This window comes from Calcarisporiella thermophila, assembly GCF_041956535.1.
Source record: "Calcarisporiella thermophila strain CBS 279.70 unplaced genomic scaffold VTP21scaffold_31, whole genome shotgun sequence".
In the NCBI taxonomy this organism is placed as follows: Eukaryota; Fungi; Calcarisporiellomycota; class Calcarisporiellomycetes; order Calcarisporiellales; family Calcarisporiellaceae; genus Calcarisporiella; species Calcarisporiella thermophila.
This window is the reverse complement of record NW_027192221.1, coordinates 189476-201413: the sequence shown is the minus strand read 5'-3', so window position 1 is coordinate 201413 and position 11938 is coordinate 189476. Positions and strand designations below refer to the sequence as shown.

At 44.6% G+C, this 11938-nt stretch overlaps 6 protein-coding genes across 6 annotated transcripts; 4 read left to right on the top strand and 2 right to left on the bottom strand.

Annotated features, from left to right (window-relative positions):
• Positions 1-836: 836 nt before the first annotated feature.
• Positions 837-1782, top strand: VTP21DRAFT_7639 (uncharacterized protein; the record flags this gene model as incomplete). The annotated part of the gene is made up of 4 exons (XM_069398402.1): positions 837-853; positions 920-1101; positions 1168-1261; positions 1413-1782. The coding sequence occupies 4 exons, from the start codon at positions 837-839 to the stop codon at positions 1780-1782; spliced, it is 663 nt and encodes a 220-aa protein (XP_069246432.1).
• Positions 1783-1976: 194 nt separating this feature from the next.
• Positions 1977-2304, bottom strand: VTP21DRAFT_7638 (uncharacterized protein; the record flags this gene model as incomplete). Its single annotated transcript, XM_069398401.1, has 2 exons — positions 1977-2080; positions 2160-2304. The coding sequence occupies 2 exons, from the start codon at positions 2302-2304 to the stop codon at positions 1977-1979; spliced, it is 249 nt and encodes an 82-aa protein (XP_069246431.1).
• A 1249-nt stretch (positions 2305-3553) lies between these two features.
• VTP21DRAFT_7637 (uncharacterized protein) lies at positions 3554-4953 on the top strand (the record flags this gene model as incomplete). Its single annotated transcript, XM_069398400.1, has 2 exons — positions 3554-3985; positions 4102-4953. The coding sequence occupies 2 exons, from the start codon at positions 3554-3556 to the stop codon at positions 4951-4953; spliced, it is 1284 nt and encodes a 427-aa protein (XP_069246430.1).
• A 332-nt stretch (positions 4954-5285) lies between these two features.
• VTP21DRAFT_7636 (uncharacterized protein) lies at positions 5286-6089 on the top strand (the record flags this gene model as incomplete). Its single annotated transcript, XM_069398399.1, has 1 exon — positions 5286-6089. The coding sequence occupies one exon, from the start codon at positions 5286-5288 to the stop codon at positions 6087-6089; it is 804 nt and encodes a 267-aa protein (XP_069246429.1).
• A 352-nt stretch (positions 6090-6441) lies between these two features.
• Positions 6442-7878, top strand: VTP21DRAFT_7635 (uncharacterized protein; the record flags this gene model as incomplete). Its single annotated transcript, XM_069398398.1, has 2 exons — positions 6442-6654; positions 6727-7878. The coding sequence occupies 2 exons, from the start codon at positions 6442-6444 to the stop codon at positions 7876-7878; spliced, it is 1365 nt and encodes a 454-aa protein (XP_069246428.1).
• A 460-nt stretch (positions 7879-8338) lies between these two features.
• On the bottom strand, positions 8339-11851 carry VTP21DRAFT_7634 (uncharacterized protein; the record flags this gene model as incomplete). The annotated part of the gene is made up of 11 exons (XM_069398397.1): positions 8339-8512; positions 8635-8868; positions 8995-9366; positions 9427-9784; positions 9852-10269; positions 10329-10503; positions 10565-10703; positions 10777-11192; positions 11268-11325; positions 11390-11512; positions 11592-11851. The coding sequence occupies 11 exons, from the start codon at positions 11849-11851 to the stop codon at positions 8339-8341; spliced, it is 2727 nt and encodes a 908-aa protein (XP_069246427.1).
• Positions 11852-11938: the final 87 nt, after the last annotated feature.

Here is an 11938-nt window from a genome sequence, read left to right as displayed (position 1 = left end):
ATATGCGAAAAAGTTGGAATCCATGTTCTAAATTTTCTCTGGATCGAACTCTGATAAATTCGAGTAGTCTCTAAAAGGCAAAATACTTGGAATGGTATCTATTACTCGTTGAGCCAGAACAAAGTGATTAAAACATGAATACTCGAGTAAAAAGGATTCGAAAGTTGATACCAGCAGTGCAATACAATGACAGTCAGCCGCATTCGTTTAGAAAATTTTTACTAGTACCCTAATAATAAAATATATATATCCCAGGGTATATTCACACCATATGCGTCAATCTCACTCGTAAAAATAAAAAATCAAGATATAAACCAGCATTTCATTCAGGGATTGGGGGGTAATTTTGGTCCTTATATGATATAAATGTCTTCTAGATAGGGTTGCCAAATGGCTCGTCAAAGAATGGGAGCTTGAAGTCGCTGTTCTGGCTGGCCTTTCTGAAACATCATTCCTACTATATATTACCCAGAACTTTAGGGTTCTCGTCTGTAAGCCTTAATAGATCCATTCAAACCTTTCTTACTAATTTTGTTTGACAATTCTGTGTATAATAGCTGATTTTTTTTTTATTTTTTCGTTCCTAATTAACGGTCATATCCTTATCTTTATAGGTTTAAAATCTTCATATCACGGGACTGATTTTTTAGCCAGAGCAGAGCGCGATTCTGGTTGAATTTTGCATTCCCAATCCAATCTAACCGTATTATTGTAGTAATTTTCGATTAACGAGCTTATATTCAAAACTAATTGATTGATACCAAAGGTCCCCATTAACTTCAAATCATTTTTTACCGTTCCCGTCGCGACGCACTTCATTTCATACCAAGTATACTATGAGCTTCTTTAACTTGTAACTAGTCCATTCGCTCGCGTTTATTTTTTAGTACCCCAATCATTAAATCTATTTTCTACTTAGTTCAAAACCTCGTACTTTCAAACCGAAGCGCACATCTGACTATGGACGCTCAGCTTTAGGGGCAGGCCTAGGTCCCGCCCCATTACAGCGTTATGCTGACGTGACCCTTGGTGCAGGTAATCTTCAGTTAGCTGTACAACTGCCGGAGGGAGAAGATCTTAACGAGTGGTTAGCAGTCCATGGTAAGTTAAGGATTTCTCATTTGGGTATCGACTATGGGATCCGGATGCTGAACCTCAATTTATTAGCTGTGGATTTTTATCATCAGATCAATATGTTATATGGGACCATCACAGAGTTTTGTACACCAAAAGCATGCCCCGTCATGTCAGCAGGCCCAAAGTAAGTGAACATTATATGGCCCGCCCATTCTCACTTGTCTATACATGTATAATCTGAGATATCAAATCGAGCATCTCGATGGTGGACATTGTTTCATGCAGACAAATTTATAAACATCCCGCTTCATTTACTGAATATTCTCTTATACTAGGTATGAATACCATTGGTGTGACGGCATCGAATTCAAAAAACCCGTGCGTGTATCTGCTCCCGAATACGTCGATTATCTGATGACTTGGGTGCAATCCCAGCTCGACGATGACTCTCTTTTTCCACACCGCGTTGGACAACCTTTTCCTCGTCATTTTACCACCCAAGTTAAGACCATCTTCAAGCGACTCTTTCGTGTATATGCCCACCTATATTACCACCACTTTGATGCTGTACTAGCGCTAGGGGAGGAGGCCCACCTGAATACTAGCTTTAAACATTTTGCATTATTTGTGCAGACACATCGATTGATAGATAGAAAGGAGCTTGCACCGCTAGGAGAGCTTGTGATGGCTTTGACAAACTCATAGTCAAAGCGCATTTTTCTTTATTTCCTAAATATATATCTGCATATCTGAATACTACTTTAATAATAAAAAGTATATATATATATATAATTACAAAGAAACAACAAAAAGAAAAGTGGGGAGAGCATGTCATAAATACCTTACATAACTACAAAAAAAATGAACAAAAAAAATTACTATCTGCTGTTTTGGAGGTTTTAAGATGTTTGGCCAGAAGGACGTCTATTAACTGGATTAGCGCCCCCCTCTGTTGCCCGGTTTTGCGAGAAGCTGGCACCCATGTAGCGACGCCATTGGTAATCTATACGTAGAATTAAGAGTAGCCATAATGAATCAGTGGGCTATGCTCTCAAGGGTCGACGATCCCCGTCCAATTTTACCTCTTGTTCCTCTGGGATGGAATGGGTCTGTGCTTCGACGCCTTATAGACTGAGGGGCCGCCGCTTGAGCGGAATCTGGCATTTGCATAGGCTCAGTGGTGAATTGCTGCTTTTCGGAAGAGAACCAATTACTAAAAAGTGGCATTGCAATATATTTAAATGTAATTTGATCGCCAAGAGCAAAATCCAAGTAGAGAGTAGAAATGATTAGTAGCTGGGAAAAAAATATATCGAGACTCCAGTAAAAGTGGTGAAAGCCCAAATCCACTTTACACGGTCTCGTGACTCGATCGAGAATCCTAATCTACTAGAACAATGAAAGTCTGAAACTTTACCATTCGTTAATTAATTTTCTCCGACAGATGACAAAATGCGACACATCGTCGGATACTCTCTTTCAAGGCTAACGGGGCTTAAGAAATGGAAAGCCATGGTAATAAGCGCATGCACGGGGCAACCTAAGGCTTCTCGATCAGTTTTTCATCTTATTTGTGTGAGAATGTGAATATACTTGGGAGCGGGATGCTTAAGAGTGTAGCAACGCCTTCCTCCTTCATCTCTTGTTCTATTCAGAAAGGGGGGGCCTGGGCTATCTCAATTAAAGTAGATGAATACGGGGCCAAGCACTCTGGTCCGCGCGGTTGGCGCTGAACAATTCCACGAAAGAGAAGTTTGAACGCACAGCTGCAGATATGATAAGGCAGACGACGGGTGGCAGTGCAATGAACAGGACACGTAAGAATTAAGCAAGAGATGGGGGGCCTTAAGGAAAATCTGAGTATTAATGCTGGCACTGACCTTGCATAACCTGTCTCAGAATATAAACGTTTATCCATGGTAGAAGCAAGTTTCATCTTTGGTCATTCTCGACTTGGCTCCTGTTTGCGCTTGTTTTCGATAAGAAACGCCTAACAAATTAACATTGGGACGCTGTTGCTTAGCCTTATCCTAACACATTGTTAAGGAAAATCCTCCATTTTGAAAGTATATAACAATAGGCCTAATATTCATCTGTGTGGGCTAATTGGTGGAACTTTAAAAACATTTTTGATTGAAGCATCCGTGGCTCAGCCTTGGCCAGTTAATATCAGTCGAAGTAAAGCTCAATCCAAAAAAAAGATGGCCCGTCTTCTTTTCTCTCAGTTGAAAAAAATAAAAATATATAAATAGCAAAATCAAACATAATCCTTCTGACGATCCGCACTGCAATATTATGGGCTTTCTAGCCACTTCGCTTCAGGTCTTATTGCTTGTAAACCATAATCACTACTTCCACTGGGTGAGCATGAATTAATTTGAAGAGACCAATCTAGCAGACATATTAATATTTTGCCCATCAAGAGCAGATTATTCTCACTCGGTAACTAACGCAGGAACATAGCATAGAACAGAATATGGCCACCAATCAATCTCTGTCCGACTTCCGACTTCCTTCTATCAACAGCCTTCCGTTTGATTTTCCGTCTCCCTCCTTTTCAAAAAATCTCATCCACTCAGCCGCCTCCGTCAAGTCGGCGTCTCCTTCACCACCTCCCCTCCCCAAAAAGCCTGTCACCGAGCAAACGTTTACCTCTGCCTATGTCGACTTTATTCTGCATGTGACGGGCTCCCCTGTGGGAACGAACACAGATGCATTACGACGGAGCTTCTTGGCCATGCCGCGGAGTGATGGGAAGCAGTTTCATCCATGGGCTCTGTTCCGATTGTGCCAGAGAATGCACGAGGGCGAGATAAAAAGCTGGGTCCGACTAGCCATAGAGTTGGGGGTAGAAAGAACGGATGAACAGAGTCCACAAAAGATCCAGCAGTACGCCGTACGATTAAAGGTAAGGGTGCCATATTAAGTTGGCTAGGGCTGCTATGCATCCCCCCCCAATTTTAATAACAGTGCGGCTGTTTGAAATGGTGTGCTAATAAGAGACTCTGCTGTGCATCTAATTAGAAATGGATGAGGTCCATGCATGTCGATGCATTTTTCGACTATCTTATGGATGTCCCAAACCGATATTATCTCCCCTCTGCCGCTCGTACTGCCGACGACGACGCTGAGGAGGATGGTTCTTCTAACGAGGATCAAGTTCTAAAGCTGCTGGCACCTCGGCAGAAAAAGCGTGTTTCCCGGTTGAAGCGTGTAAGGGAAGAGGGCGAAGGGGAAGATATTGAAATTGAGGAGTATCTGGGCGGCGAAGAAGAGGAGGGCGAGGAGGATGAGGAAGACGGGGATATGCTCGGGAATGGGCCCAGATCCCTGGGGTCGCCCTCTAATCTCTGCCTGAATTCTCCCTCTCGCTACACCTATTCTGCTCTCTGCCAGCAGCCCGCAGTTGCCAGCATGGACAATACTCCGCGGCATCTTGCAAGACGCTGGTCGGACGATCCTTGGCGTTGCAATATACAAGGGGGCGGTCGTCAACGGACCGCATTAGGCGAGGGTGAATTGGCTCGAACACAACGATTCAAGAGTCTTCCCTCCATAAAGGAGACCCCCTCATCCCCCCTCTGCTTGCCCCCTGTCACGCATCTAGATATTAATGAGCAAGAAAATCTTGTTGCCGTGAAAAAAATCTCAACTCCTATTATGGATGGGAGGCGAGTTTTATCGGCTCGGCAGGATGAGGAGCAGCTGCAAGAACTGAAAGTCCTGCTGAAGGAAAAGGAGCATGAGCTGTCGGAAAAGACGCAAATGGTAGAAAAACTATTATGGATGGTAGAGGAGAAAGAGCGGCAGCTGGAGAAAGCACGTAAAGTACAACAAAGCGTGATAGAACTCCTAATGAAGGGGGGAGGACCATGAGAGTGACATGACAATACAAACATGTAGATAGTATCTTTTTATTATTTATTTTTCGGTATTTCCCCCTCCTTCCCCCTTTTTTTTTTTACTCGTATACTAATACTGACAAATAGTATCTAATATTCCTTCCTGTTTCCATTTCATTATTACTATGTTTTATTTGCCTTGTATTCTCCCTCTTCTGTTTTGATTCTCTTCACATATGTTCAGTGCTTTTTGCTTATCTTTTTTCCAATCTAATCACTCTCAGTAATACATTTCAGACGACTGAAATTCTTCTACTCATTCTTTCTTTTCAATTTTCGTCAAGATCGGGGAGGAGGCTGCTTTCAATGACACATTCTCTTTCCCCAGGTGAAGGACACATCACCACAACATTACATCACACCCACGCCCTACTCACCCGTTGCGCGTCTGCCTATCCACTTAAACTCATCGCGCCTAAATCCTACGATCCAAAGACTAGCCTTATTTACGCATTGGGATATGGAGGCGGCCTCGTGTCGGGAGATTCCATAAGGCTCAATATCGAAGTTGGCGCGGGAACACGGATCGTGATGCTGACTCAAGGAAATACAAAAGTGTTCAAGAGGCGCAAGAAGAATGGCGGAGAGAGCAAACAAGAGCTAGACGCTCGGGTGGAAGAGGATGCCATTCTCCTACTGTTACCAGACCCAGTCACATGCTTTGCCGAGTCCAGTTATCAGCAAGTGCAGCGAGTGAGGTTGGAGGGCGACGGGAGCTTGCTAATCATGGTTGACTGGGTCACGAGCGGGCGAATGTCGCGTGGAGAGAAATGGGCCGGGCGATATGCAAGCAAGAATGAGGTATATCACAAGGGCGAGCTGATAGTGCGCGACTCTCTAGTACTGGATGAAGCGACTGGCGAGAAGTTCGGAGGGAACTTGAGCTGCTATGCTACGGTTCTCGTGGTGGGCGGGGGCCGGAGTATCGAGATTGGAGAGGGGGGAAGCAAAGAGGACGTGTGGTGGTCAACAAGTCCAGTGGCTCACGGCTGCGTTGTGCGTATCTGTGGCATGCAGACAGAGGCGGTTCGGGATGTACTAAGGGGGATCTTGCGTCACGCTGGTGCGCTTCGGTACTTGAATGAAGATGCTTTTGCACGTGTGTTTTAAATTAATATCTTCTTATTTAATAAATATCGCATATGGGGATATTCTGGGTGCTGGTGACTGGCCAGTGTTCACACTTTTATATTCCGCTTTAACCTACAGTCAGTACGATGTCTCTTTCTATTTTTTGTTCCAACGACTTTTTTCTTCTGATCTTCTCCTTAAGGGTAAATGAGGATGAGGGTCCATCCCATTCATGCCTGAAGGAGATTTCTCTAGGACTTGTACAAGCCAGCACGATTATCCAAATTTTCAAGGATTTTGGGAAATCAACTAGTGGACGTCATTTGTTCTCCCTTGTACATTCCCCATTCCAACTTCCGATTCTATTGGGGTAGTCCATCTTTACGATCTCATGGTGGACATCTACACGGGTGGCCTTTTTGCTCCCACCACGCCAAACTCCCCTATTGCCACACATACTCTGCGACGCTATTCTGTGCCAGTGTTAGGCTCTTCAAAGAAAAATCCTCCAGCACCTTCATCGTCCATGAATCATATTTCAGTACAGGCAGAGGAGGGGTATCTGCCGGCAACAGAGGACAATATGCAGCTTTATTTTCGTGTGGTAATTAACTCTTCGTTTCTCGATCGGTTTTTGTTGGATTGTTATTAATACATATTCTCGTGTCTGGGCTAGATGCCGGCCACACGTGAGACCAAGCAAGAACGCGTTCTTCAATACGTTGAATCGCAGCGTAAACTAGTCGCAATGGAAGAGCAACTACGGCGCGAAACTCAAGCTCAGGCGCGTCGCCTACGTCCTGTGGTGGAGGTCGATTCCGATGTTGTGCAGATGTGCACGCTTGATGTCTCAGGTCGTGCTTGCACTGCAGCGCTGATACAACCGCAACGCAACATGTCTGGAGTACGTGGGGCATCGAGGGGAGATACTGGTGGAGGCAGCGCAATGGGGGTGGGGTTCTCTTCATCATCGCTTCTGCTACCCAATGCCTCCCTCAATAGCGTTGCGAGCCCATCGCAGCGGAAAGGAGGACGTGTTAGTAGACTTCTGCGAATGGCGGCGGGTTACTTTCTGGGCACAAACGGTAACGGAAGGGAGAAAATGGGGGCACGAGAGGAGCATGAGATCTATACCCAGGTCGCTGGAGTGAACGCGAAGCGTAATAATAGTACAGGAGGGTTTGTGAGCAATCTGAAAAGGCGTTTATCTTTCCCACTCTCTGCGCCTCCCCCATCTTCAGCGCGGCATCAGCCAGTTTCCTCTCTGAATTTGCAGCAACCCTCACAACAGCAGAGGCAAGGATCCGTTCGACGATATAGGGAACCGCGACGTGTGGCAAGCGACACATGTGTGAACCAGCCGACTCCATCCTATTCGCGTCGTGCCTCATCTGCTTCATGGTTCGGCATCTCAACCACACGAGTGGGCGATGATGAGGCTGATATGCTGGATGGGACTGAGGGGGAGGCCGGAGGTGGAGGTCTGTATCGATTTTTCACACGCGGGTTCCAAAAACAGGATTGTGAGATATTTGCCCTTCGGTATCCGACCATGGTCAGGGTTCCATCGGCTGCTCCTCCCTCACCTCCATCTACACTACCCGAGGAGATGGAGGATGAAGAGCAGATAGACAATGCTCCCAAGGACACTGGAGATGGTGCAGAGTTTACCAGTGGCGAAGCCATTGAAAACAAGGAGGACGAGGTAGAGGACGAAGAAGAAGAGGAAGTATTTTTTGATGGGATGGACGAGGCGGACCTATGTAGAAAAGGGAAAAATGAAGGCATGAGCTCGGAGGTGGTACTTGCGTCCTCCCTTAGTAGGTGATCGAACTAAAAAAGGCTTCTGTGACCATTCCCATATACTTCCCTTCATAATGTGTTTCTTCATAGTTTTTTGTTTGGACAATTTTCTCCTGTTGTTATTAGTATTTTATTATTGTTATCACCACCTCTACACCTATTACTTAATACCTGGTCGTTTTCGTTTGGCAACATTTTCTGTTTATCCTCTACCTCTTTCTCGTTTGTTCCTTTTTCTCTTTTTTATCAAAGAACGATCATTTGCCCTCTACTAACGTGTTCTTATTTTTTTTTTTTTCCTCCGCTCTTTTTAACTCTTCTATTTTGCATACTCTATATCACTTTATATTTTTATTTTATTTTTATTATGTTTACAAATTTAATTCAAATCCTGTTACATTTTTTCCACTCTCATCCTCTTCCGTCATCATTTCTGCAGTTAATCGACGGATAGCCCAATGCATCCTTACAAAACAAGGAAAGGGTTATGCCTTTGCATCTTGCCTAAAGAAACCCCATACTTTTTTCGCAGCAACCTCACCGATCACCCCTTTAAGTTGCTCGACGGACATCTCAGCTAGCTCTGCCATGCTGCCCGCAACCTGCAGGACATGTTTATAGTTTTTGGAGGTGATACCTGGGATACTTCTTAGCATATCCTAAATTGGAAACAGAATTAGCATCCATCCCCGAAAATGATTAATAAGCAAACAAACAAATAAACGAACAAACGAACAATAAGCTAGCCAGCAAGCAATTAAGATACAGAAAGTTTAAATACCATAGGGGTTAAGTTCCATTCGCTGTCAATTTCCTCCCCCTCCACTACGCCTACTCCAGCCGCTTTGACAGCATCAGGCTCGTCTCCAAGGGTCTTCAAGTCTTCAAACATCTCAGCGGTAGCATGTGCACTAGACGACCACATAAGCCTTAGGCGTGGGAAAGCTATGAGTAACAGAGCAAGCTTGGATTGGATATCGGAGAGTGTAATGTCCGATTTCATGTCGCCCAAAGCCTAGGGAAATGCACACGAATTAAGAAAACTCTTCAGCTTAGGAAAACAAACAGTTCCCAGGGAAGGAGAGGAGGGGGGGGGGGAGGGGGGGCAAATCATAGAGATCGAGAAATAGAGTTAACTTACCTGAAGTGAGAAAGATTTGCCTTCGTCAAACTCGATTAGCAATACCGAGCACTTGTAGTATGCACACATAGCTTCACATTGCGAATAGAGACGTCCGCTATTCAAACTCTGCACCAAATCAGTAACACTCTTTCTTTCCACGCACACTGTGGGACTCAACACATAATCCCCAATTTGAAGTGTGCATGGAATGATTTGGAGTTTCCGAGCATGAAGCACAGACGGGAGGCTGCTTCGGAATTCACGCATATCAACAACGATTTTTCCAGGATCGGTGCGAACGGCCCGGCCCCCGGCAGTGCGGGTGCTAACAATACGAAGGAAATCGTCTTGTGCAGTGGCTTTCTCATCAGCAAGAGGTATGGCCATAACCTACGAGTTAATGATGTCTTAGTACTCTGCCGTATCGGTCGGATATTCGAAATTACTCACTGATTTCTCGCGTATCAGCCTTTCAAATGCATCTTTCTCACGCCGAATGGTACTCAAGTATCTCTGCTCTTCGACACTGCCGTCATATACCATGAAATAAACTCTTACCGGCTGCCCCGAATGGGACGCTCTATACACCTCGACGCGACGCACAAAACTAGGATCCGGATCATACATGACGATGAACCGCGGCCGGAGTTCACGCAGCATACGATCATCCGCGTCCCCGGCGTGCGGACGAACCAAAACAAGGGACGAGAGTGGGAGGAGGCCGTAGTGCTCGGAAAACATCGATGCGTCGAAATCGTCAGGTGTAAGAGGATCATCGCAATTAGCATCATCGTCATTACTATTCATACTAAAAGAAAAGGCAAATATCAGTCAGTCTGCCATCACCGTCCGGACTTGTTTGTTTGTCAGCCTACAATTCGGCGGTTTCTCTAATTTCTTGGTCAAAACTAGTTTCCATATTGCCCGTTGTCCTTGACATGGACGCAGCCACACTGCCTCCCCTAACCCTTCTTCTCTTATTGAATGGAGTCCCTCCACGTTCACTTGTTCCTCCACGACCCGCACCTCTTTTGCCACTGGAGCCCCTGACTCCGTTTGCATCTTCAGTCGGATGAGAAGAGTTCGGCGTGTCTGCATTAAATAGGTTTTTGCGCACTTTTACTATTCCTTTCTTCCACTTAAAGTAGCGGCGTAAATATTTGAGGAGCATAGGGTGATGTTCCCTGCCCCTAACGGCTCTTCGCTTGTGCCGTTGAGATAGATAGTCCTGAATTTGAAAGCAAGTACGCTCATCCTGAACCATGATTAGCACCGTGTTGGGTGTCATATCGTCTAAAAATAATAAATTTAACAGACATTCTCAAATACCGGTTTGTAATGGGCTGATTTACTTGGTTCATTTTCGAATGAAATGATGTCCTCTTCTATCTCATCCATAACATCTGAGAGCAGCTTCCATTTCGGCTGTTCTTCAAGCACCGGCATAATATCTGGAGGAAATTCTATAGAATTTCCGTCCGAATCATTGATACTTGGGTCTTTGATGTATAAACGGTTTTTGGCTTCCTAAACATATAGCTACGTAAATAACCCAAAAACTGGTAGATAAAGCAGGAGGCGAATTTACTGAGAATATGACGTTGGCTGCATCGGTGAGTAGCCATGGGGAATGATTCCATCGTGTACCTGTGGACGAAGGTATATTGCTTGCTAGAATAGTTTCAAGGAGACTGTTAAATGTGACGCAATCATAACTAAGAAGATGCCTGAAACAGTGGTAAAAATGGGAGAGGTATAAATATACAAAACGCAGCAAAAGTCTCGTATAAATCAACTCACGTAAGCAGTCGCCTCAGAGTCTTTAAATCACCCACTAGCTGCTTAGTGCGCACCGACACTCTGTGCCATATAGGATCAAGCTGTTGTCGCACAATTGAATCGAAAGACTTGAATAAAGCATTCTCCACATTGAAATCGACTATATCAATTGTTGGGTTTGCCCGCTTAAGTTCTGAGAGGCAAGTCTCCATACACTCGATGGTTGCACTTTGGATGTCACGCATGGCATCCGAAAGCGGCTGGCGCAACTCAACCACATCGGCTTTACGTTTTTCGAGGTTCTCCGTAATAAAGAGGTGGAATCGAGGCCAAAGATAAACTTTACGAAGGTGAAGTAGTTTTAATGTTTTTTGCAGTGGCGCAAATCCACTTACAAATTGCTCTGGGTTATCCGAAAATGCTTTAATAAATCCCTCCTAATGATAGAAAACGATAGAATAGTATAAGACCCATGCCAAAATTAGCATCGTGGGATGTTACTGAAGTGTCACCTTGTTTTCCTCTCGAAAAACTCTGAGAATAAATGCTTCGGTTGATGTGGTCGTCACCCTTTGTAATACAAGAGGAATGGATTAGAAATTTGTGGAGTCTCGAATCATATGGCTTTTGGTACCGTTCAGCGTGATTCACGAGAATGCCACTAACAATATGTGTAGGAATACTTTTATTGAGCATATCTACGATAAGAATTCGGGACGTGATAGATAGAATTCCGCCTGATTTATAGATTTCACTCCTAATTTTGATGAATAATGAAGGGAGCGAATAAATCAGAATCGACCATTTAACAGCTATTCACCTGAAGTTTTTCTTACCGCTCCGAAGCTGGCGTCTCATTGTTGATAACTCTCAGCCCAGGTTGTTTTACTCCATTAACAGCAAGTTCCTCCCGAAGGGCAGTCTCCTCCTCCTGGTTAGTGTTCAGCAGCAGCACCAAGTGTTCGGGTGCAGAATAAATCTGTAATAATGCACACAAAATGGAGGGTAGTCCTAATCCACGCGCAAGAATAAGCAATCCATCTTCTGCAAGTAGCTCGGTAACTATCTGACGTTGAAACTCCAATTGAAGTGTCATGGGTTCCAGTGGGCATTAACGAGAACGGAGCTGGACAAACGTGTATGTGACTGCTTCGTGACTAACAGGAGCGTAAGAAATATACCG